Source organism: Lepisma saccharinum, chromosome 28, assembly GCF_977018435.1.
Source record: "Lepisma saccharinum chromosome 28, izLepSacc3.1, whole genome shotgun sequence".
NCBI classification, from domain to species: Eukaryota; Metazoa; Arthropoda; class Insecta; order Zygentoma; family Lepismatidae; genus Lepisma; species Lepisma saccharinum.
The window spans coordinates 17,869,975-17,896,223 of record NC_139256.1 but is presented as its reverse complement, the minus strand read 5'-3'; the positions used below and the strand labels follow the sequence as shown (position 1 = coordinate 17,896,223).

The 26,249-nt window shown below is 40.2% G+C and overlaps 1 protein-coding gene across 1 annotated transcript in view; it reads left to right on the top strand.

The window, feature by feature from the left end:
- Nucleotides 1-5,348: 5,348 nt before the first annotated feature.
- LOC145980758 (transmembrane protein 151B-like) overlaps nt 5,349-26,249 on the top strand; it is a 218,507-nt gene continuing 197,606 nt past the window's right edge. The window contains exon 1 of the mRNA XM_083113821.1: nt 5,349-6,168. Within this exon, the coding sequence (XP_082969947.1) occupies nt 6,133-6,168 (36 nt within the window). The 5' untranslated portion in view covers nt 5,349-6,132. The remainder of the gene's footprint in view (nt 6,169-26,249) is intronic.

The window sequence follows — 26,249 nt, the reverse complement described above, 5'->3', positions numbered from 1 at the left end:
TGAGATTTTCCGATATATCCACTGCCTGGTAATATTAATAATGAAACCGTGTCATTTAAAAACCCCAGTTATATTCGGTAAATGAATTACAGATATGTTCTTGGTCTGGTAACATGGTCACGTAAAACGTTGACTATTATTAATCATGCAATATGTGACATAATTGTCTGTTATGTCTATTGTACGTTAACACAAACATGCATAGAAATATGTGAATACACGTACAGGGGATGGACAAAAATATGGAAACACCTGCGAAGAAAAGCCGGGATGCTGTAGCTAAGGTGCAGGACCACCTTTAGCTTCCAAAACAGCCTGCAGTCTCCGAGGAATGGACACATACAAGTCCTGGTAAAAAGGTAAAGTGCTCCCCTGTGCTTAGCACCACGCCATGAAGGCGTATAGGGGGTGTGGGGGGTAACGCCCCACACTTTCTTGATCCGGTCGTGAGTGGGGGTGATGTGATCAGCATCACGCCCCTGACCGCCTTTACCCCCCAGAGTTATTCGACGCTGGGTGGGCGCCGGGGCCGCTTCCAACGTTAGAAAAGTTCCCGGATTTGAACCGGCCGGGGATCGAACCCGGAACCTTCATCATGGTGGTCAGACGCGTTACCGACTGAGCCACCGCGGCCACAAGTCCACAAGTCCTGGATCCTGCACCATTCTCCATGCAAAACATGGTCACAGTCCTCCTCGGTGTCCTTCTGTCTCTGTCACTCAGTGTACATTTTTGTCTACGCAGGTGTTTATCTGATGATGTCTTTCTGGACACACTATTATGTCGTCATGATCTCGGGTAGAGTCCCTCTCGATACGCCAAATAACGAGGCTACTTTGGTACCAGAGGCGCCTGCAAGGTGGGCACCAACAATTTGCCCTCTTTGAAACACTGTCAGCTCGGACATGATTCAGTATCAACTGCACTGCACGCTATCTACAGTGCAACTGTAGACTCCTACCAGTCCGACAGGGTCCTATCTCACGGCGCAAAACAAAAGAATGTCGCACCGCATCCGATTTCAAGTGGAAAAATTGCGTCGATATCACCCGTTCCGATGTGGTGTTTCAATATATTTGTCCACCCCCTGTATATATAAATAAAGACGTTAGAACATTTGCGAATAAATTGTAAACTTTGCCAGAATAGGAAAGGTACTCTAACTGCAAATGTATAGGCTATGAAGAAGAGCAACAAAAATGGGGCAACCATTTTTCGACAAACAAAGTTTATAGTGTTTAGGTATCAGCGAGAAAGAGCATACCCCTGAGCACACAACCCTGAAAGTATGCAGGTGGAGGTAGGCTCTATTTGGGGATTTCCCCCATCCACTGCCGCAGCCACCGCCAGTTTTGCGAGGAACCACTGCTTCGATTCCCAGTATGGCACGTCCTTCGGATCCACTCGTAAATTACAAGAAGGTTCAGATTAATGATCTGGTTTCAATTGCCGCCCTTGACAAAGGCGTTTCTTTGCATTTTATTCCTAAATTTCATCTACACGTCATCATTCTCCATACGTATCGTAACGATTGCCCTAAAAAGGTACAAATAGATCTGAAGTAAGCAATACTGTCTGGCTGCCTTAGCTGAGACCATGGACGGAAGTGCGCATGCGCCAACTGGACGTGTTCATTGGAAAAATAGGGGTGACGGGACTTTGGTCAAGAAGCGGGATCCGTGTGTGGAAACAACAATGAAGTTTCCAACGCAGTAATATCGCCTCTAAAATACGTAGAGATGTTTACGAATTATGTAAGGGTGCAGAATGAAAAAATAGCCATCCATATACTATATAAGCAGAATATATCAGGAAAGTATTCATCACGTCACATTAGTAGAAAAACTTGTTTGTAAACCAGTAACTTTTTTTGATCATTCAATTAAATTGATCTCCTTAGTAAATATTATAATTAGCACAAATGTGCACATCAGTAATCAGGATAGTATTTACTAATAATAGTATTACTATTATTATACATAGTAGACTATTACAAATATAATAAGGAAAATGTAGTAACTGAATGGTTTGTGACATTGTGTATTATGTCGAGGGTGTTTTGTAGAAAGTGCAACAGGGATCAAAACGACACAGTTTTCTTTGTTCCACTTCGAAACGGTTTGTTACGAATTGTAAGAGACATCACGAACACAACACAGCAAGCAGTAATAAACATAACAAGCGAACCCATAGAAGCAAAATGCCACAGGGTGGTTTGGTGAGCGTTCTACCTGCTTCCCCTCTCGCGTTTGGAATCGTAATTTTCCAGCTAGTTTCGTTACCCTTGGCCGGACTGTATGCTTATGTGTGTAACGCACAGCTACAACTACATCCATCATCATCACTATTATAGTGAGGCGAATTAAACCGGATTTGAACCTGAGCGAAAGTGCTCGGAGAGGATACGCAAATCAAAACCAAAGTAAGACCTAGCACGCAATTATTTACAATGTTCCAACTATACGTGGGTCTCCGAGAGCGTAGTGGTAACGTTATCACCTTGTAATGATGGGGTCTCATGTTCGATACCCGGTAGAGGAACATAGTGGTTCGGATACCACTTTAAACTGTAGGTCCAATCCCAATTATCCTAGTTTATGCAGTGAACATAAGACAAACCTCAAACTCCAATTCTGTGTGAACTACAGAATGTCTCCATGCCATAACTGACTTTTTCGGCACGTGATATTATGTATTTTTTCATGAACTTATTGGATTTTTGTTTGGTAATATGTAAGTTTTTACAAGAGAGATCACTTAAGAATGTTAAAATTTAGTGCGTTTCGCATTTATTTTGGAGTATGGTCTCCTACCCTTAAGGGCACGGCAATCGCTTGCATAAAACTCTACGTCAATGTTGAGGAACTAGTTTTAGTCATGCAAGATTTGATCTTCTTACGACCAAAATCTATTTACGATTGACAGTCCGGTTACAACGAAGGAGAGATGTACGTTAACTGTTCGAGCAGGTTGAATGCGACACTCGTCTCCCAGCCACACAAAGTCTTGATTCTCATATCTGACAGATATCGGTAATTGAAATTAGATGTACCGTACTACGACATGAAAGCCAGACGTACGTATTATCTGTTGGAAGACAAGCCTTGCATATCTTCAAATAATATGCAGGGTGTATCAAGTAATGGCGCAAACTGCCACAGTTGAAAGTACACGATAATAGAAGCAAAGAAGTCTCAGTAGACACGGGTCTGCAAACGAGCCGTTTTCGAGATAATTGCGAATGTGTGGTTACAAGCCGCCACTGACTTCATGTTTGTAAACGTCGTCCTAGTTGGTAAAATGATAGTAATACTATAAGAAAAGTCAATGGAGATTTCAATTGAACATTCTACTTACTTTAACAAACGTCAGTCCTGCCCCGACGTTAGAACTAACAATAAGTATGAAAAGAAAAGGGTAAAGAAAAGAGGTAATGCAGCTTACATAAAGAATAATAGAGGTCACACATATCTACAATATCTCTTGCACCTTAGTTTTCTGTTTTCTGTCAATGCTGAATGCTTTTTAAAAAAGAATATACTCTTCAGATATGATACTACCAAACCAAAGCATCAGCACATGTATAGATATTAGCATACGTCAATACTACCACAGTTGCCAGTAATTCATCACTGTTGTTCTGTAAAAAAAATAAAACTTTCAACATTGATAAGGTAATAAATGTATGTCCTAACATATAATTCTGGTTTGTATTTATTTTGCTCCCATGGTCGTTGTTGATTTTCCCTTCTATATATATATATATATATATATATATATCAATAAGTGTACACTCGTACCTGTTAAAGGAGGTGTTCAAAGTGTCGTCCTTGCATCTGGATGCAATACTGTACGCGATCCCGCATTGAGTTTCGAATTATTTCGAACCCCCCCCCCCCCCCCGGTTCACTTCGGAATTGGTCACAAGCATGTACAATTCTCTGTACTGATTGTATCCATCCCGTGTGATTACAACGCCACCTCTCGGAAATGTTCTGTTTTGTCAACAAAGAGCAAACCTCGGAATTCGCAAGGAGTAAAGCACTCGGGTTTTACAAAATGCAATCAGTGACGGCTTCTAACCACACATTCGCACACATTATTAGCATTTTACCAACTAGGACGACGTTTACAAACAATGAAGTCAGTGGCGGCTTGTAACCACACATTCGCAATTATCTCGAAAACGGCTTGTTTGCAGACCTATGTTTACTGAGACTTTTTTGCTTCTATTATTGTGTACTTTCAACTGTGTTAGTTTGCGCCAATACTTATGATACACCCTGTATTACTAAATGTGATATTTCTCGATGGAATGCTCAAGGCAGTCGTCACGATGAAGCGCATTGAGTGTTGAACTCATGAGCGTCCCTTCATCAATTTCATCTAATCATCGTTGCGGTGGCGGAGAGGTTAGCAGAACGAGCTACGACTCCAGGGGTCTTGGGTTCGAATCCTATCCTGGGCATTAGTGTTCTTTGTAAGTGTCCCTTGACCAATTTCATCATATCACTCATTCTCATCTTGGTGATTAGCTAAAAACGTTGCAGATAAGCGAAGCAAAATAAACAAAATCGATCAAGACAGAAGAACAGTGTAAAATTAAAAACAAACACAGAGATGATAGCTTCAATATCTCTGCAAGAACAACCAGAAAAGGGGTATCAAAAATTTACCTTGAGATTCGAACTCAGAACGGACTGGTTCTCAGCGCATTTATTTAGCCTCTACACCACGGTAAAGAGTGTTCAGTTACTACGAAAAGAAGACACATTTGCTTCTTCACACTCGTAGGTTCTGTGATTGTACGAGCAAATTCACTTTAAGTACACTCACCGACAAAAAAAATTGTACACGTAGATCCTGAAATATTTGCTTCCGTGCAAGGTGTAATGTGTGTTGCCTAACTCTGCGGCGGTGGTAGAAGCAGTCATTGAAAATTTGCTTTTAAAATCCACTTATCGCCGTAGAATTAGGCAACACACATAACGCCTAGTAGAGAAGTGAGTATTTCAGGATCTAGATGTCCCATTATTATTGCCGCTGGTTGTACTGTGAGTCCAAAGCAAACGATGTTACTTAAATTTTGTTTAGTAAATGGTGTAAAATGAAGCTCCGCGAAATATATATATATATATATATATATATATATATATATATAGAGAGAGAGAGAGAGAGAGAGAGAGAGGGGAAGGATGCGCAACCACACCACGTCCCGAGTGCCTCTGGAAAACATCATTTCGCGTGTTCGCCCTTCCCCTCATCGTGTAGAATGGACGGTTTCCGCGCGCCTAGCAACCACGCAACCCCCAACTCGCAGCCGTCAGTTGGGTGGAATACGCGCCAGGCGGACGATCGGTGCGAGTCGCGCGCATGCATCGAGCCGATGACAAGGTTCTTGCACCACGTTCCGGAAGAGGGCTGCGATCGAGCGGACAACAGCAAGCAAGGGGGAGCCTCATGAGAGTTATGCAACCTGGCAAGGCCGTCGTGTGTTGCTGTTAGGAAACACTTCAGGAGAAACGTCCGTGGTTCTGTGCAGAGCGTGAAAAATGTGGCGATACTTAATCCTCTTTGATTCTTAGCCCCGTGAGTGCAAGAGCGAGAGTGTAACATCATTACTAACTTCTACAGTAATTTGAGAGTCACACTTTGTGTTTGTGTCCAGTGTCGTTACTTTCAAACGTTCACAAGGAAAGAATACTCAACAATGTGCCCGTTGACGTCTCTTGTGCATTGTCGGAGAAAATTCCCAACCATTACGTTTTCTCCACCTCTGACACGCATCCGTTGGCAACAATGACAGAAACGTGTTCACAACTTCATCAGTGTTGCCACCTTCAGTTAGCTTCCTGACCAAAACGGTACAGTGTGAACGCAATCATGTTCTGAATCCCAGCTCGCGCACCGCAGTCTCAAGGATTTGGGAGAAGACAAGGGCGGACCGTGGACGAAAGATTCTGAGGACGGCAAGTAGGTCGAAGACTGTACAAAAGTTTGTTTGCGATAGTTGCTTCAGATCGTCTTCGTTTGGACATGGCTCAAGTAGGAATCGTTGCAGAGGATAGACACACGTGGTGAGAAGTTTGGACTACCAAACGTTCATCTAATTGTTGGCATGGTGTGCTGAAGATGAGTGCTAATCTTCTAGAGGAGGAAGGAGAGGAGGTGAGTTTGTATTGTAATTTTACCAAATATGATCACACTTTTAATAGGTATTTCAACGTAACACAGAACATGCATATCAAAATTACCCCTTGAAGAGTATTAAAATACACTGGTTATCATGTCTCCGATAAAAAGTTAAAAAATGAGGACCAGAAAATGTATGGCACCAAACAGGAAGCAGCTTGAAGATGCTTCCTGTTTCAGTTATCAGAGCCTTGTTACCAGATTGATGTAGTGTCGCTTGCACTTGATTGTCTCTTTAGATGGGAACATCCTGTCCCAAGTGCTCCTCTAAACATTATATCCCCAAAGTCTTAATTCTCCATGAGGTGTAAACCAAACCCATCAGCCTCTACGCGAATTTACAGGTTCTTCGAAGATAATCCTTTTATTTTCGTATTTGATTATTTGTAAAAGACTTTTATGTTCATATAATCTAAACGGGACTAGGCGTAGTTTAAAATGGGGTCCTAATCACCCCAAAAGAAATGAACCCGATGCGAATTCATTATAAGACGAAAGCGTTAACCATTACATATAAGGGAGGTCAGTATTTAATGACTGAAATTTGATTTTCCACATCTTTGTTAGAAATCGGCACGATGAGGATGATAACGATGAAACAGATGAAAAATAAACACAATGGAATAAATACATATGTCCTAGTCGGGACTCGAATCCAGAACTTTCAGAGAATTATTACTTGGAGAAATCGTAGCATCTACAAAACTTCCACACTCGTGTTTTTTGGGAATGGGATAATCTTCAAAGATAAAAATAATTATAAAGTTATTATCCGAAGCATTTACGCACATTTAAGAAATTATAATACAGATGCCCACGCGTACCTCATAACAGTTTTCGCTAATTGGAAAAGTCTTGGAATAAGATTCCATTATTACATAGAAGCTTTGCATGAAAGTCTTTTGTCTGACTTTGTAACATTAGCGCACACTAAAGCATTGCCTACGTTATATTTTATATCCCTTCGGGAAGTAAGATTACCGACTATCAACTTGTAAGCTCCTTTGGGATTTTAATGAAGTCAAAGGAAACACACTGAACATGATATTCCCAATGCTCCTTTCCCAATTATGGTAATTGAGCAAATGCATTCAAAACAAGGCAGTATTGTACCTCTAACTTCAGTTTCCTCTGAACTCATAAAAAGAGAACCATTCTATTGTTCTTTGAAATTACACGTCTTCCACTACATTAATGTGAAGCCACAAAAATTTACTATTCTCTTCTTGAGTTGGTTACCGAATATTATAATTAAATTGGAATAACATGAGATTTTTTTCCAACAAGAACAAACAGCACTGTAACTTAAACTGTTATCTATATAACTATAACTATTATATAACTATAACAGTTTCCTAATTATCAGTGACCGTGGATTGGTTGTGTATTTGATGCACTAAAAGTGATTCATTAACAGTAATCTGTCATTGGAGTCAAAAGAGTAAGCATATGTGTTAATTTACACATTTTGGATTATTGATTGATTTGGTGTTTTAAGTCCACTTTATGCACAGTAAGACTAATCGGGACTGGACCTACAGTTTAAAGTTGAATCCAAACCTATATATGCCTCCACCGGGTATTGAACCCGGGACCCCTTGATTACAAGGCGACGACGCTACCACTGCGCCTTCGGGGAGGTCATACATACAGACACAGACACACACACACACACACACACATATATACACACACACACACACACACACACACACAAATACATGTATACACGTCAATTTACTATTCTTTCGGAGTCATCTACGCTACCGCATTCATTTCCAAAGCACCGCGTTCTCACTTAGCATATCTATTCAACCTAGAGGACATATGGGATCTCCAGCGCTTTCAATATATCTTCGTTGCTACTGAATTTATGTGCTACATCAATTCGTGCCTTCACAAACAAATCATCAATTCCAGTTTGTATACAAAACATGCAAACTACGTTGCAAAACTCCCTCGGGCGTTGTAAATTCCACTTGCACGCTCGATAACTTATGTTTGCGTTGCGTGCATATTTCACGGTAATCATTTGTGCATATCATATTGTCTCAAATTGAAACGCTATCCCTATTCCACGAAGTAGCATCCTGTTTCATTTAATCTTCGTTCATTCTCGCCGTTACGTTTAACCGAGATATGTGGAAAAACGACGTTCAAAAAATTAAATAAAGAAATATCTGTGTTGTGAAATATATCGGTAAATAAACAAGTGCAAAATTGGAAATACATCGCGTGCCACATTAGTCGCAGATGGCACCGTGGTAACGTTTCCAAACATCAATGACACAATGGGATATGGAAAATACTACATATATCTGAAACTTAAATCATTTTCAGAATTCAAGAAAGACAGATTATAAAGCAAATTATAACAAATAAAATATCTACGAAAGGGAATATCTTTATACTATATATAAGAATTAACACGTAAGTTAGAACATGAAAGAAATGGGTGTGATGAAATTGCCAAATAAGAAAGAAGTAAGAAAAGTTATGGAAGATGCAAAGAAAAGTCCTTCGAACTAAACATTTCAAATCTTCAACGAAACAGAGGAATGAAATGTATTGATTAAGCTAATTAATTAAAGTTTAAATGAAATACAGAAAAAATAAATTAAATTAATGTAGCATACAAATATGGAAACAAGCGCGGGAAACTACTGGAAATGAAGCACTGAAAGATTGAAGCAATGAATACAGCATCGAGAACACGACAAGAATAAATTTAAATCAAAATTGTGACACAAAATATTGCAAAAAGGAAATTGAAATATGGCTGAAAACAGCCTTGAAATTAAAGGTAAATTTATCTTATTACAACGAATATTAATATTCGCATTAATATGAAAGCTATAATATGTTGGGTAATAATAGGTGTATGTATGGGCTTCTCAAATGGCGTAGTGGTAACGTCGTCGCCTTGTAATCAAAGGGTTTCGGGTTCGATACCCGGTTGAGGCACATAACACAGTGCTTCGGATCACACTTTAAATTGTAGGTCCAGTCCTGATTAGCCTTTCTGTGCATAAAGTGGACTGAAAACAACAATTCAAACAAACAAACAATATTATACTAGAGATGTAAAATCTTCGTAGGTGTGTGTAGTATATTAACCATAAAGTAGAATCTGAAAAAAAGAGAGATGCTTAGATAGTGTTAGGGAGATGTACATTTTAGAATATACCTGCACACCCTCGATCTCGACCTTGATGGAGGTGATGTATACAGCACCAAGCCTTGTCGGCTTTGACCTCTTTCCCCAGGTTGCTATAGAGAATGGGTGAACCCCAGAGCCGTTCCATGAACATTCCCGGACAAATTTCCACCCGAGAGCTGCCACTTGAGAAATCAAAACTCAGTCTCCCGCGTGTCAGTCAGACGCCCTTCCGGCTGGGCCACCTGGTTTCTCAATACAAAGAAAAGCTTAGGTGATACTCTACAGAGTGAACTAAAGGGCTTGCGAATGAAACGGAAGAAATAAAACGTAGGAAGCGTTTTAGAGAAGCATTACCAAACAACGCGTAAAGCATATCGACTCCATGCAACTAATGACCTCGACGACATGTACCCTCTACACGGAGGAGTGCCAACAAAGATGACGGAATTTAGCACCGATAACTAGCGAGACTTCCCCGACGCAAAACACGGCTGTAAATCACCGGGAACCCGGCGCTCCCATACGTCAGCTGGAAGTGACGTCATTATCGATGTCACGGGACGAATTGGCTCCTACAACAAAAACAAGTTGCCGGAGCCTGTCGTCTCGGGTAGCAATTTGCGGCGTCAGTCCATGCGTGAGAAAAGAGTGCGCTGCTGAACAGTGGCGGATTAATGACCTTCTCTTTGTTCTGAGTGTTGCTTTTTTACTTTTTAATAGGAACATCCTCACCCCTTTCCACCTTGTCCTCCATCTTTCTAACCTGATCCTCCTACTTTGCAACTTCCACCAATAAAAAAAACATGACGTAGCCTTACTCTTAAAGTACCTTTAGTGCTACTGTCAAGGAACAGGTTAACTGTAGGTATGTGTTTATTTTTAATATATACATAATGACATCAAAATAAGATGTCTTAAGTTTAAATTACTACATAATTTTGTAACTTATGTTTTGCAGCAGTAATTTCAATTAATTTTTGTCATCAATAAATCCAACGTCTTTAAAACAAATAGCCACGAACCCGGTGGAGGCACATAGCTGTTGGGAACCCACTTTAAACTCTACGTCCTGTTCAGATTAGTCTTACAAGCAAACTTGCAGACTTAAGAAGAAACTCAAATAAATAGTCACGCTTACATAATCAATAAGGTTTTGGGCCCCGGTTTGGCGCGCCCGGGTTTTAAGCCACCCCTAGTCGATAGCGTTGCGGGGGTCTTTGTTTCCAAATCATTTCTATTGATTGTTTTTTGTTACTTAGCGTCGCTTTTCTGTCACTGTTTGCTAATCGCGACGATGAGGATGAGTAATGATGCGATGAAATTGATGAAGGAATACTCACAAAGAATACCCAGGCTTGGAATCAAACCCGGGACCCACTCGTGTTGTGCGCCGTGCTAACCACTCCATCAAGGAGGTCGTCCATTTCCTTACAAAATTCAACTGCTGATCAACTGAACCAAAAACCTTCAGAAAATTAAAAGAAACATCCCTTACGAAGTAATCGGACTTTTGGACTGCGCTTAAACAGATGGGAAAATTTAGAAAGTTGATGAATGCTCAGTACTGGCCAAAATTGATGACTATGAAGGAAGAAGGGACAATGTGTACCGAAAATAAGGGGAAGATTGACACGCAGAAATGGAGATCATAAAGAGTTAAATGTTCTTATTGTGTGACAAAGTTTGTAACGCGTTACGTTTGTAAGAAAGGTAACGGTAAGTGAAAAGCGTTACTTTGGAAGCAAAGTAACTGTAACGCGTTACTTCTGGAAGCCAAGTAACGATAACTTTAACACTTTACTGTAACGCGTTCCTTTCTTTGCTAACTTTTGGAACTACTCGTGCCTCTGACGTTAACGCTGGATGATGATGAAATGTAAAAGGAAACATTTGAATCTTAACCAACTATATATTTTCCTCGATCCACAGGTTTAGCAGCGAATAAGTAGCTCAGTAAAGTTCCTAGCGCAGAACCTGACGATGATTCTTTACTGGGCGTTCAAGGGAGCACAAAACGGGTGAAAAATCTGTTGTTGAGGCCATGTCAGGATGGAACGGCGTTTGTATAATCGTCTCCCAGATACGTTTCTCAGACGTGTGTGACCTAGCGTTGTCATGAGGAAGCAACGACATTCGCTGAATGAGTTAATGGGCCAAAAAAAACTGCAACTTCTATTTCGTGTGTCTATGCGCACAACATGTGACACAAACAAAGACTTGAAATCCTAAAACGACATTTTTTTCTACAGACTTCCCACTCAATATAATAACTTCCATTTACAAATGGACATATCTTTTTCAACGTATGCCTTTTGGTCATCCATCAAAATAATTGTTTCTAAATAATGTAAATTATATATATATCTTGGACTTATTTGTGTTATTTGTTTATTATTTTTGTTTTCAATTGTGATGATTTCTGTTTGTAATGGCTATTATATACTAGATATGGAATTTTCTCAATAAAAAAATATATCGTACATGTTTACGCAGCCAGTTTAAGCCCGCCTTCATGACGGAGTGGTTAGTCTACGACACCAGGGGTCTCGGGTTGGAATACCGGCCTGGGCATGGGTGTACTTTATGACTGTCCCTTCATCAATTTCATCATATCGTCACTCTTCTTCATCTTCGCGATTAGCCAAAAGTGGCAGAAATACGAAGTAAAATATACCAAATCAATCAAGCAGTCAGTTCAAATTAGTGAACCCAAGAAAATTACCCCCAGAACATCCGAACGTCTATGAGCCGTTAAGTTCTACCAACGACAGAGCCTTCGGTGAAAAAGTTCCCTTCCTTAACGAGTTGTAGCAATTGGACGTCTTGTCACTCAGCGTCAGGAACAGGCGGGAGTCCGACGAGAAGAAGTTGCAGGATGGAGCGGATGGAACAAAGCTAAGGTCCTGGCGGTATTGTCGGTTATCCCGAAAGAAGATGGGAATAGGAGAACACGATTCACACGAATCCTTAGCCAAATTGAGGAAAAGGTAACCGAAACCCTGTTCTGTTCTGTTGACCCATCTGTATCAAAACGTTCTAATTGCAAGTAAATGGTGTTGGGTTGTCGAATGTGGAAAATAAAAGTTTAGTTCAAAAGGAAGTAAACAGAACACTATAGTGTTTATAGTCGGAAATTTTATAACAACACTGCATATCTAAATTTACTTAAACATATAATTTTTACCGTGCTTTTAAGATCTCGCGGGGGAAGACCAGTTTTGTTTGTTCTGTAGTTATTTTACGCAGCACGAATGTGTTATAATGCATGTTAACGTACACATGATAAAATACTGCAAATCCATGCTATAATTAGGATTTGAACAAAGAGAATCTGTCCCAGCCCTCATGCCGAGCGGAATGCTGACGTAACGCATTGAGAAGTTCGAAGTCGTCTATGATCCCTGAATGCTTCTTTGCAGTTCCCTTCCATCAATTTCATGAGATTGTCATTCAGTCTTGTGGTTGCAATTAAACTGAAAAGAAAATATGTAAAGTTTGTTTGAGTTTCGTTTTAAGTCCACTTTTGTGCACAGATAAGCTAATTGGGACTGGACCTACAGTTTAAGTGGGATCCGAACCACTATGTGCCTCCACCCTTGAATACAAGGCGACGGCGATACCCCTACGCCAACGGGAAGGCACTAAAAAGTTATAAAGAAATTAAAAATAGCTCAACTATACTATACAATAACCCATCGAGTGATTGTGTGGCAACAAGTTGTACGTCGTATGTTTCTCCCAGAACTTAACCAGATGAAAGATGATAATATTGACATGCGGGCAAGAACAATTTAAACCATCCATTCGTTGTGCGGGATTTGACTGATTGGTTTATTGATTTGGGTTATCTTACTTCACTTTCTGTCACTTGTGGCTAATTGCGAAACTGAGGATGGGTGATGATGATGAAATTGATGAAGGGATACTTACAAGGAACGTTCAGGCCGGGATTCTAATCCGGGACCTCTAGAATCGTAACGCAATATGCTAACCGCACCGCCACGGAGATTGACGTTGTGCGGGATTTGAACACTAGGTTAGAGTACCCACATAGTTCTTTGGAAATGGGTTCTGTAAACGATTTTCGGCCGGTCTCTGTGACGGAGTGGTTTGTGTAACACACTATGAAGGCAGAGGTCCCAGGTTCGAATTAGTATACCAGGCATGATGTTTGTCCCAACTTCAATCTCGTTAGTTGAGTTTCCATCCTCATAGTCGTGATTAACCCAATTAAAAAGCGGCGTTCATTGACCGCAACGGAAAGAAAGACTATATCCGATTAACTGCATCAATATTCGTTCAACGCGGGATAAATAAAATGAAACGAACAAAACTTGAGACTACACCGTAATAGAATGAACTCCAGATCGACCCTCTCTACATAACGTTTGACCTTTTCTGTAAAATTTTAAGCGAAACTATATTTCCCTGCGGTGAACCAAGGCCCCTCTTCCCCCGTGCCCCCTCCTACTCTGCCTTCCCTTTGAAGTGAGGATTCGAAGCATCGAGTTTTGAGATTGTCCACTAACGTTTTTTGCAAACATTTTTGTTTTTACTGCTTTCAACCAAAAATGACTTGCACCTTCTAAGTGGATTAAACGGCACGACAACGTTTAAGGTCTATGGTGTATTGTTGCCGTTGTACAAAATCATTTTATATGGAACGGTCAGATTGCATAATGTGAATAATAAGAGATCACAAAAACTCTATACTGTATAAATTCTTACAAATAAGTTTCCAGTTATGTTCATTATTTTGGTACACATATTTGGTGAACCACCCTCTGAGTAGATAGATGGGTTAACGCTAACCCCTCCGATGCAAGTGATCACGGATTCGATACCCAACCGAAGATCCAATAGTTTGATCGAGCATCATAATAGCATTTGGGGAGATATTTGAAAAAAAGAAGGCGAATCTTCTGGCCAAGAATATCTGATAACAGGAGCGATGATAATCGATGCGCCGACCACTAGTCAACCAATGAAAAACCATTTTGCAGGCACTTCCCTCAAAGTACTGTTGTTCAAAAGGAGTTTACTTTGTGCTACGCTACATGCACACACACGCAAATAAAATTATTAAGTTATCGCTTATCTATTGCACCATGAAGACACATGGGGTTGTGGAATAAAGATCATATCTAGGTAGGTCCAAAAAAAGAGCCATTTGATCCATAAGTGAATTTCTCAAAATCAATCAAATCTCTGATTCATGCACCTACGGCTTACATCATTGGCACTTTCATGTACGCAGATTTAGCGTAGCTATCTCTGCTTATAAACTTATAATATTCCGGAACCAAGCTGCAACTTCTAGCAGAAGTAAGCGAAGTGTTCTAACGCGCCTCTATAAGCTGCAAAGGTAAAGGTAAAGTGTTCCCCTGTGCATAGCACAACGCCATGAAGGCGTATAGGGGGTGTGGGGGTAACGCCCCACACTTTCTTGATCCGGTCGTGAGTGGGGGTGATGTGATCAGCATCACGCCCCTGACCGCCTTTACCCCCCAGGGTTTCCCCCAGGCACCCATGTTATTCGACGCTGGGTGGGTGCCGGGGCCGCTTCCATAAGCTGCAGCATCTTTATCTTTAGTCCGCTAGGAATTATGATGCATCCTCGGAATATTTCGCATGTGCAAAATTCTTTTCAAAAGAAAAATGGGAAATTTCAACACGAAATGCTCCTTTTAAATCTCATATCAATCAGTTTAGACCGCCGTGAACGGTCTAAACAATGAATATTCGAGAGACAAACTCCGTCCATTGAGCAGCGATTGCTCTCGTCCACGAAGATTCTCTTTGTCCTCGTAAAATCAGGGTGATTTGCTCCCTCGGTTACGCAAAACCGACGCTTGAATAGGAGCCAGGTTTGTAGTGGAAGTTTCCCCTCGCAGACCTGGAATTTTCCACTGCAACGGCTCTTTTTTAAACGAGAGCTCTCCAACCGCGTAGCTTAATTTAAGGAAATCTAATAACAGTCAAATAAGAATATATTTGCATTTGCATATAAAAAACATTAATGAATTAACCTAATTAGTGGAGCCGCGGTGGTCTAGTCGGTTTGTCGACCTCCGTGGCGAGGTGGTTATCACAGAGCGCTGCGATGCCAGGAGTCCCGGGTTCGAATCCCATGTAAAACATGGATGTTCATGTGTGTTCTTAATGAGAAAAAATGGCAATTGGGAAAAAGTAATACCTTTGAAAACAGAGAAAAGGAGTGACTGGAGAAGCTACCGCTCACGGGCTTTCCTTTAAATAAAAAAGGAAGTCGGTATGGCGTTTGACTGCCACGCGGGAGGCCAGGGTTCGATTCCCGAGTTCAGTGACCTACATCCCCTAAATGTGCCTTCATAGGACGGTGCTATACGCACGGGGAACTTTACCTTACCTTTTACAAATATTTACATTCAAATATTAAAACATATTAATTATCGCTTATATGTAATTGCTAGCTAACTGTTAATTAAATAGATCAATCCCGATCTTCACAAGATAGAGAACGGGATGGGAACATAACAGAAAACACAATGGCTCGGTGAAAGGAGGAAAATCCATGCGAGCAAGAAGTGAAACATGAGACGGAAAAAGAGTAAGTCATTCTCCGAACTGCTGAGCTCTCTGGATGCAACCTCAGGGGTTTCGTCGCTGATGGAGGACGGCTTAACAGCCAACCATAGCGGCCCTGCAGAGCTCGCTGCAATCGCTCTCCGATGAGATCTCTGGAGAATCATGGCGAACCATGACCCAAGTTTCTCTCTGTCATCCATGTTGAGCTTCCTCGCGTTAAAATTCAGTCCAACAGTTGTCGAGCAGGCAGCCTTTTGGGAAATATTCTAGTTGGGGACGACCGTGGAGCGAAATTAATGTTAGATACGCTCCAGTCTATGAGCCAGGTGACGTGGGCAGCATTACCTTGCAACCAAATCGACATTTCTCACATCGAGACGAGGAGGAAGGTGCGAAAGTCAGTAGCAAAAGAGCAAGAGTTGGAAAAGAGCAAGGATGAAAATAAGACACCAGGTTTCGACTTCTGAAATGGAAGGTCTCAGCAAGGGATTTTTCTATTGATGTTCCTGCATGAGCGGGTGTGGGAATCACTCAGCCTCTCGTCAGTAGGTACCTGCGGCTAAAGGAGGTTGGAGCGTGTTGCCGATCATACCTGGAGCGATATCTACAGTGTAGATACCACTTATGTTTCCTTACTGCACGATGCGATGAACAGGGGAGAATTATTCCTTTAACATTGATAAAATAGGAAGAATAGTAATGAAATATAGAAGAAAACCTTTAAGACTTCAAATCGAAACCAATGTAGATAATATTATGTAGAACGAAAATTTGGAAGAAATTGAGAGATTTTAAAGTAGAAAATGTTGAAAATATATTAGAGAGTAGAAACAGTAAAATTTGAAAAGATTTAAAAGGGAGAATAAGATGGATGTGAAAGAAAAACTGAAATAAAATAAAAGGAAGCAGTTTTCTGAGTTTTTGTTTTAACTTCATTTTATACACAGATTGGCTATCTGAACTGGACCTGCAGTTTAAATTTGGTTCGGAACCACTGTGCAATGTGTCTCCGCCAAGGTTCGAACCCGGGACCACTACGCCATCGGGGAGCCCCCCCCCCCAAGAAAGGAAGTAGTGAACGCAAACAATGAGAAATAATTTGCAATGATCTACTGTTCATTGATTTTCTAGTCAAGTACATCAATTCTAATGTTAAATAATTAACAGTCGGTTAGCCTTGAATAGAATGTATACATAAGACAATAAATTATGTACTGTGGATATAAAAAAATACTGTAGATATAGAAAGTTTGTCAAAGTTGCTCCACCTAAAACGTCATACTAACTAAGCGTCAATGCCCGACACTCAGACTTAAAAGATAGAAACCTCACACTACTGTTCATTTGAGAATGAAGTTAGTGGAGAAAAATCGAGGATTCACCCGTGGCCTTAACTCCACTCTTGCAGCAGACCATGTAAAAGAGAACCTTCTTTCTTTCATGAACAGAAGCTGGTCCCGGATTCTACATAGCCCGTTACATCCGATTTGCAGAAAACAGAGATGGATCTTGACGCACTCTCGAGGTTGTCCAGAGGAGGAAGATTTTTTTTGCTCCGCTAATCGGGTTTCGCTGGAGGTCGCAGTCGGGGGAATGCCGCTGCAAATTTAAACATATGGCTTCACAAGGACGCACGTGGCATTACCCTTGTGTACCGAGCAAAAAGTACGCCTCCCATGAGAACTTAAGTGTCCGGAACAATAAGGCCAGTTTTTAGGATATTCCTTCTGTCCTAGATAATAGTTTTACCGTAGCCCCATTTTTTAATACAACGGAGACAAATTTCCATACTGTTCAGTAAAACAAAACTATTTCATAGAAAGTAGCCGTTCATGTGTGTATGTATACGCAAACGCAAAAGTTTGTTTTAGCCTAGCTTTGTGCCCAGAAGGTTAATCGGGACAGAACGTATGCTTGAAGTAGGATCTGTGTAGCGTGCCTCCACCTGAATCGAACACTAGATCCACTGATTGATTGCGCTATGGGAAGCCGAAAATGTGTAGGTAAACAATAACACAAGTCTACATGTTGCGTTGAGCGGTTAATTCACCATCTCGGCACCTAAAGTTCCGTATCCGAATCTCGGCATTACCGTGACTGTTTTTGTGTATGTCCCATCATCAATTTCACCCAATCGTCATTAATTCTCATGGCCACGACAGGCCAAAAGTGGCTGAAAAGCGACAAATACAAACACAAAACAATCCTCTCGTTAGCGAAATACATTCTCCCTAGGACGATATGCAACGTGCCTATTCGTTGTGTCTTGTGGGTTGCCTGACATCGAGAATTTCATGGTTCAATCTACATCGTTTTATTTTAGAATACCAACGAACACTTGCTCGCGACTGTACCCGTAACGATAATGAAATTGATGAAGGGACAAAGACTTGCATAATTCGGGGTTCAAACCCGAAATATTTACTGCTGCGTCGTTAACAGTTTAATTGCCGGTATCTTGATGATTTGAATAAATTACAAGGGTACAATAGCCTTGAATGCTGCTGTACTCTTGTATACAATTGGAATTAATGTGAACATCAACAGAAACATGCCTATGAATGTTCGCTGTTAGATGCAAAAGAAAAGAAGAAGAGGAAAGAGTGACATGACACTACCCCCCCCCAACCTCACACGAGCGTGTACCAGCCACGCCCAAACGTAACAACGAAGAGATATGCGACGTGTTGACAATTTGCGGCCACTTCCCGTAGTTGAAACGACCCTGAAAGCCCCAACACAATCGATACGTAGGCGCTACGCAACAGACGGCCGCTGGAGGATACATTCTAGGAGGTGCCTGGTGGCATACGGTGGAGTGTGGTGTGGACAGGGTGCGTGTTGGAACGAGATGAGTAGATCCAGTGAGGAGGAACGTGATGGAAATCTAAGTTGATAATTGGAGTTTTTGCATAAAAAATTACAACTATTGTTCCGATAATATATGCTACATTATTTAATTATTGCGAAAATGGTTTAAGAAAATTTTATGAACTTTACTGCTTATATATGTATAAGGTGGGCCTCTATGTATCGATGCAGAATAACCTTCACATGTAATACTGTTGCTTTTGCTCAAAGGCACACAGACAGACAGATGTACACACACGTACAAACAAACACATACACATAACGCAGATCATGTTACTGTATGCGTTTGTACATGAATATGTGTGTGTGTGTGTGTGTGTGTGTGTGTGTATTTGTGTCTTGTGTAAATGCATTCCTGGATGAAAATAAAGTGAAGAAAACCGAAAGCCCACCAAAATTTTGTCTGTAAAAACTCTGCAGGTTGGTGATTCTCTCTCAGGAAAACTTGCAAAGATTGTAGGGAAAATGTGCTTACACAAACACCCTTTTCCCATATACATACTCACTCGTGTTACATGTATGTATGTATGTTTGTTCTGGCGTGTGTACGTAAGTCACCACTTTCTCCTAAAAAAAATTGTTAGCAACTTCGGTAGCACATGGTAAAAACACGGTGAAGCACAGGGACCCTTGCTCATCACACGGAGTCCGGTGAAGCCATAAAAATGTCAGGATATAATGAATGAACCGGCTGTCGGACAGGCACATTGACCGCCATCTAACAAGCTTGCAAACGACAACTCTGTCAAAAAAAAGTGGGGAAAAAGGAGGGTGTCTTCCTAAAAAGGGAGAAGTGACCTTGAGTGGACCAATCACGGAGCCTTCTACTTGAAACAAGGGACCCAAGATCAATCCGTGTTTGTTCCTGGGAACCTTTCACGATGAGCGGGGCTCCACTATGTTTTCCCTCGTTTAACTCCATGGTTTTGAATTACCGGGAACTTGTCCCTGCGAGTTTCTGGCGATGTGCGATGAGCGATGTGCTTCACTGTGTTTGACATCCCCGCTTCCTGCATAACCAATCCATGAGACTACTTGGTCTCACTTCGGGGTAAATATTTACGCTAGTCACCCCGTTGAAACGGAGAACGTGTATTGTTTCTATCTTACACGGTAAAGTACAAGTTGCTGGGTTAAAGCAGGGTCCCTCCTAGTCTGGAAGCTCCTGCACTCGCACAAATTAAGAGGCCCTACGAGATTCCCTTAGCTCCGCGTGGATGTAGCCTCGGCATTTATTGGACGCGAAACTAGACAGCTGCTGGGACCGAAGGGGCACTTGGCTAATTGAGAAATCGATCAGAATGGCTGTTGCTATTAGATTTTCATTTCTGGCCGTGTTCGGGTGGGAACCTGGAGGGGAACGGATATTCTGAGCTCTCAACGGCAGCTCTTTCAACCTCTCACCGCATTTGCCACGTCATGTGTTTATCCATTGCACTAAAAAGATAGAAGGGGAGACGACATGATACGATGCTGCACATAGACCCGGATAATGTATTTTCCCAATGCGTTTCTAGTATGGAAATGTAAGAGCAAGAGAAAGTGAATCTTTGTGTAGTTTGCATTCGTTGTCTAGATATTATCAATAGTTTAATAGACCTACGTAGCCACGAAACTATATTGAGAATATGTAGGCAACAGCCAAAGAAAACTAGACGTAGATTTACATGAATGTTTCCAGAAGTAATTCTAAGCATATGTAATTTTTCAGTTTTTGGAATATTACAGGAGTTTTTCGAAGACGGAGAATTCGAAAACAGCTGCCCTGAACCAGCCGAGCCAAAATGATCCTCCCTTTCCCAAAAAGAGAAACACTCGCAAAGTCTTTAGTCACTCGAGACATGATGGATTTATGGTGGAATTCAACTTATCAACGTTGCCAGTAACATGGAAGAGAAGTAGCACTACAACTTGTCTTCCAGATGCAGTGAAACCCGGAAAAGTTCGAAGGAGCTTGTTTTATCAGTACGAACTAAACGTACCCTTTCGCACGACTGCCTTTTGGCGCCTGTGAAGCCCCCTTTTTGCTATCCGGGAACCCTCTCGCGTGCACAATTGTGCGAGAAGGTACTATGTCGTGGCTTTCAAGGGGCTTTCGTGGCGTGCCGTTTCCATGGCAACGGAGCTAATCCCTCTGTTGTCATCAAGTATCCCGCGTCGAGGATTGCTTTGTTTAGCATTTGTCTCCGCTCTCCCTCGTCAACATCTTCAATCCATGAAGTAGGCCGCGTTTTAATGATTAACAAAGCCTAATTGGAAAGCCTTTGAAAAAAAGAAAAACAAAAGCATATTCAGACCGAAGGACGGGGACTTGCATCGGAATCTAATGAAAATTGGTGTTTGTTCAGAAGATCTCTAGAGTGAATTTACTCACATAGAAGCTCTTGAGTGTCACTGGTCCTCGCTGTATTGTCGGAGAGAGAGAGAGTAGCAGAACAATCAGTACAAGGAAAGAATTGTCTACACGTAAAATGAGAAGAATGCCGAAATGACGTCAATATCAAGTTCTGACAAATGTAAGCTTCGCCGAAATACAGTTCGAAATGAATGAAGGGGCAGCCGAAGAATTCCAACTCCTCTTGAATATTCTTTACAAATTGTCGAAGTGAGAAATGACATTTCCTCCCATTTGAAATACATTTCTAATTATAAATATCCTTTGGTACATCGCATGGTAACACTGACCTTGCACTGGTAAAGATGACATAAAACGCCTCCTCATGGTTGTCAAGTTCTCCATAAGGATACAGATACACACCTAATGTTATACTAGTATGATGCCCTGAAAGAGATAATGCATATATTAGGACATTACTATGGTGAGATGATGCAATAAAAACAATACATAAAAACTTACAGTTACTCTGAACAAGTATTTAAATATTTGCAGGCGTAGTATAGGTGCAGGAATTGTATACAATAATAATAATAATAGCAATACATTTATAAGGTTCAAGTTTTATTTGCTCTACGTGTGGGGAAGTCGTCTAAGACGTGTCACTTCCCAAATCACAACAGTGATCTAAAAATTAATGTACTGAACATTGGTTCAATTTAATGGCTGTATTTGGAACCTCCGGCATGCCCAAACACACCGCATGTCAGTTGTATCCGTTGAAGTGGTACGTGATGTGTTGAATAAAACACTTACCCTTCATGCCATTTTTTGCAGCTTTGGGAAATTATATAGCAGACAAATGAGTTCAATTTATTTCGCTTTAGTTATATGCAATGTTTGTCAATCGTATTAGAGTGTTTTTACTACATTAGCATTGTGATATGCTTACGCAGTGAGGCAGTAGAAATTATTTTATTTAAAAAAAGCGGTAACTCTTCAATCGTACCACACATCGTGCGACTTGGGTAAGCGCAATATTTCTATATCATTTTTTCTAGAGTTAGGTGCAATGGAGGACGAGAAGATAGGGGAGAAGGCCCAAAGGGTGTGGGGTAAATGGAACATGAAAGGCACTTCTTTCGATAAAAGGACGGCAACATCGGATTAAATGCATGTTGTGGAAAGTATGAAATTCTCGAGAATTTTTCAGAGCTTGGATTGTGGTTTGAATATTGCAGTTAATGGAAGAGTTTGCCTGTTTGGGCTAATTCCAACAGGTGTTATGCAGTTAGCCTTTAAGATTTTTAAAGCTAATCCCCAGTTAACCTTCCATCTCTATTTCAAGATCTCGAACCTACTATTAGGTCTAAGGAATTGTAGTTTTGCAACCAACGCAAGTTGCAAGTTTTATAAGCGGAGAAACTGTAGAAGCAGCATAGTATTAGGTGCAACAAATGGGTGCATGATTCGTATTATGGACTTTGAATCAAGGAACTGCGTTTCTACAGTTATGACGTGTGCAAATAAATTAGAGTTCAATGTTTGAAGGTAATTTCCAGCTCCAAAAGTTACCTAGTTATTTTGGTCTTCATGTCGAGAATACCTTAACTTTTCCTTCATTCGATATTTTTCATTTCTTATACTGAAGCTTATAAGTTTGGCTATTGGAATGATTACGGCTGCAAATCAATATAATTTCAATTAAAAACTTGCTACGCTATTATGTAGTCTTTGAAACACGTTATTTCCCAATAATTTAAATAGATTCGATTTGAGCTCCTTCTTATTCGATGAGTCTAGTTGCCGAAAGCGCACCATTTGCAAGGCTTTGGAATTTAATTATTTTTGTACTTCCAAGTAGATTAAAGAATTTCCAGAAACTATGAAGAAATGTAAAGAATCAATTTACAAGCTAGTACTCCAGTAACTTGTACTTGGTCATTTTGGAGGGAGAGAGAAGCAGAAATCTACTCCCATGTATCAATCTCACCCAACGGTTTGCCAGGTGCCTAGACTTGAGTAGTGTTGATGAGAATTAGTTTTACTCGAAGGATTTAAATATAATATCAGAATGTGAGTACATTTGTAAAAGAAGTAAATTGCTCTGAAAAAGATATCAAACTATCACATTTTAAATATTTTTTGGTATCTAAGTAAACAAAGACGTCACAAATATGGGCTAAAGTGTAGAGAAAATAATTTTCGATTGTTTCTCTACAAAACTTCTTTATGACATATTTCTCCCATTCTGTATATTCACTGCCCGTAGTAATGTCAGTTCATTTCCTTATGCAGGATCTTTGGGAGAGATACAATTCAACATACATCATTGATTGCTAATGAAACATATTTTATACCCTTTCATGCCATATATCTTTCAGTCTTCTCAATTAAGGTGGAAACATGTCTAATCGTGTTGACAAAGCCTGAATAATGAGTATATTACGATTGTGCTTTATAAAATAAAATATTACTAAATTCGTTAACTCTGTATATGTTACTACACCACATATCAGGAAGACGTTTTACCCGGTTAGGTAAGAATTTCTAAAGTTCGATATTAAGATAATAACTAGAGCCCGGAAGTTTGGCAAAATGCCTCTTTTTTATCTACTGGATATATTGATAAAATTTTTCCGGATATACGTTTTTTATGTTGTTTCGAATGTTTTAGAAGCCTTTTCATTTTGCCTATTTTGCCTATTTGAGACCCCACTGCCTATTTTTAATTATAATGCCTTTTTTTGCCTTTTTCAATTAAATTGGACCATTTTTTTTAAAAAAAAGTGTGTATATAAATTATTTTTCTCCCAAAAAACGTTGTTGGCATTTATTTTTCCGTTTATTATGTGAATAATTTTCGCCTTATTTAAGTAATATTGAACTCACGCATGTTTCAACATTGCTGAAGGAGAAAAGTGTGAGAAAAAAGTATTTCATGCTGAGTTAGGATATTGGCTTTCGGTTAACATTTCCTTGTGCATGATTGACTGCTGAAAACCTGTTGCAGAACATCTGCACAATTACGTCATCACGTCCAGCATTCGTGTCAGGACGTTATTGACAAGAAACAGCACTAATGCCCAAGGACCTTTGCATGGATTCCAAAATCAAGTTCTCTATCTATAGTTTCGTTCTGCACTTTGGAGGGAAAGGATCGTGTAGTTGTCATCATGCCGAAATTTAGTGTGCCATTAAGTGGTAAGTTACACGGTTACGTGCGTGAATTTGGTGAAAATTGAAATGCTCTTCCCAATGTAGATTTTAACATTTTGCCTGAAATTATAGATAAAAGTAAGCGACTTCCAAATGTGCCTTTTTTTCGGTTTATTTTGCCTTTTTTCATTTTTAGTGCCTATTTTCCACATTATAATGCCTTTTTGCCTGCCTATTTTAACGAAAATAAATGCCTGAACTTCCGGGCTCTAATAATAACTTAAAGCTATTTCAGGTGCATGTATAAATCATTTGCAAGATTGCAATGTTCTTTCCATGAGGGCAGAAATATAGCAATCGAAATGTTCAGTAGAAGGAGTGCAAGCTGCTGTACAGGCAGCAACAAACATTCTCATTACCCGGCCTTCCAGCGTTGCCCACACGTGTTTAAGCAGCTACGCCAGGATCCGGAGAATGATGAGAAATTTATAGCAGGGGATATAGGATGGATTGACAGATTTTCTGATGACGCAAGCACAATCGTCTATCTGGGTCTCCAGACAACCCGCTTTCCTTGGCCCGGAGGGGTGTTTCAACCTCAAAAGGAGCTGCGGGGAATAGAAATGTGCCGTTTGCCCTTTTCCCCATCTGCTGCGGTTTCAAGGCTAGATGGAATCCGCTCTTGAAAAATCGTTCGTAAATTATATATAAATTAAGTATCGCAAGCATAGATGGAGGAGTAGGGAAAGCAATATATATATATATATATATATATATATATACTGTATATATATACTGTATATATATATATATATATATATATATATATATATATATATATATATATATACACTGCCCACAAAATATTCAATTTCAATTAATGATTTTTGTTGTAAATGGGTAGATATTGTATCAAAAACATTGGCAAGGCCCTGTTTATTCAGTAAATTATCTCAATAAGGTTACACTTCTAGAGTTGCAAGACGTTCGAGATGATTTCATCTCAAGATCTGGGAAAGGAGCAACCTTTTCGGAAGGCACCCTAATATCAACCTCTTTTACACGTAGTACACCCTGGACTGCATTTTACAGATTAACGAGGCCCTGGCGTCTGGACTCAACCAGTGGGACTTTTGTTGAAACCTACTCGTATGAGTTTTTCATTGTCCCTTCATCCACATCTCACATCATCAGCATTCATACTCATCACATCGCAATTATTTATTTATTTATTTAACAGAAGATTCCAAATACAACGTTAGCCATTTTATATTCGAACGTATTAACAACACAAAATAATGACAAAAAATAAGAAGATAAAACAAAGAAAGATAACAACATAATATAAAATTACATGTGGTTAAGAAACTTGCATACTTTTAGTTAACAGTCTTCTAAAACGTGCCACATTTTAAAAATTGTCTATTTGGCTTAGATTATTATATTGACTGGGCAGGCTATGGACCAGTGAACGCTGGATGAGGCACAATCTTGGCTTCTGAGAAGCGAAAAGTTGAGTGTTTCTTGTTGAGCGGGCGGACACTCGTAAGTGAATTTCCTGAAGAAGTCGGTCACTTCTGATGTTACCATTCACTATGTTATGCAGGAATATATGATCTGCCAGTCTATGTCTCGTGAGGAGTTTGGATATTTAACATTTTTGCAGAAGGATGGACTTTTGCAAGTGTTTTGTGGACGGAATTCGGTGTCAAACAATGACCAGGAAGAAATTTAGAACGGAATGTAGTCTATCTAAGTTTGAGGGGCATGCCATACACCAGATCGGAGAACAGTATTACATTTTTGGTGAAAAAAAAGATTTGTAAAAAGTGCTGAGACAGACAGGTTGTTTATTTCGGTAAAACGATATAGAGTAGACCCGACATACGCATGGAACCCTTAGTGATTGCGGAAATATGCTTAGAAAAGGAAAGTTTCTCATCAAATATGACGTCCACGTCCCTC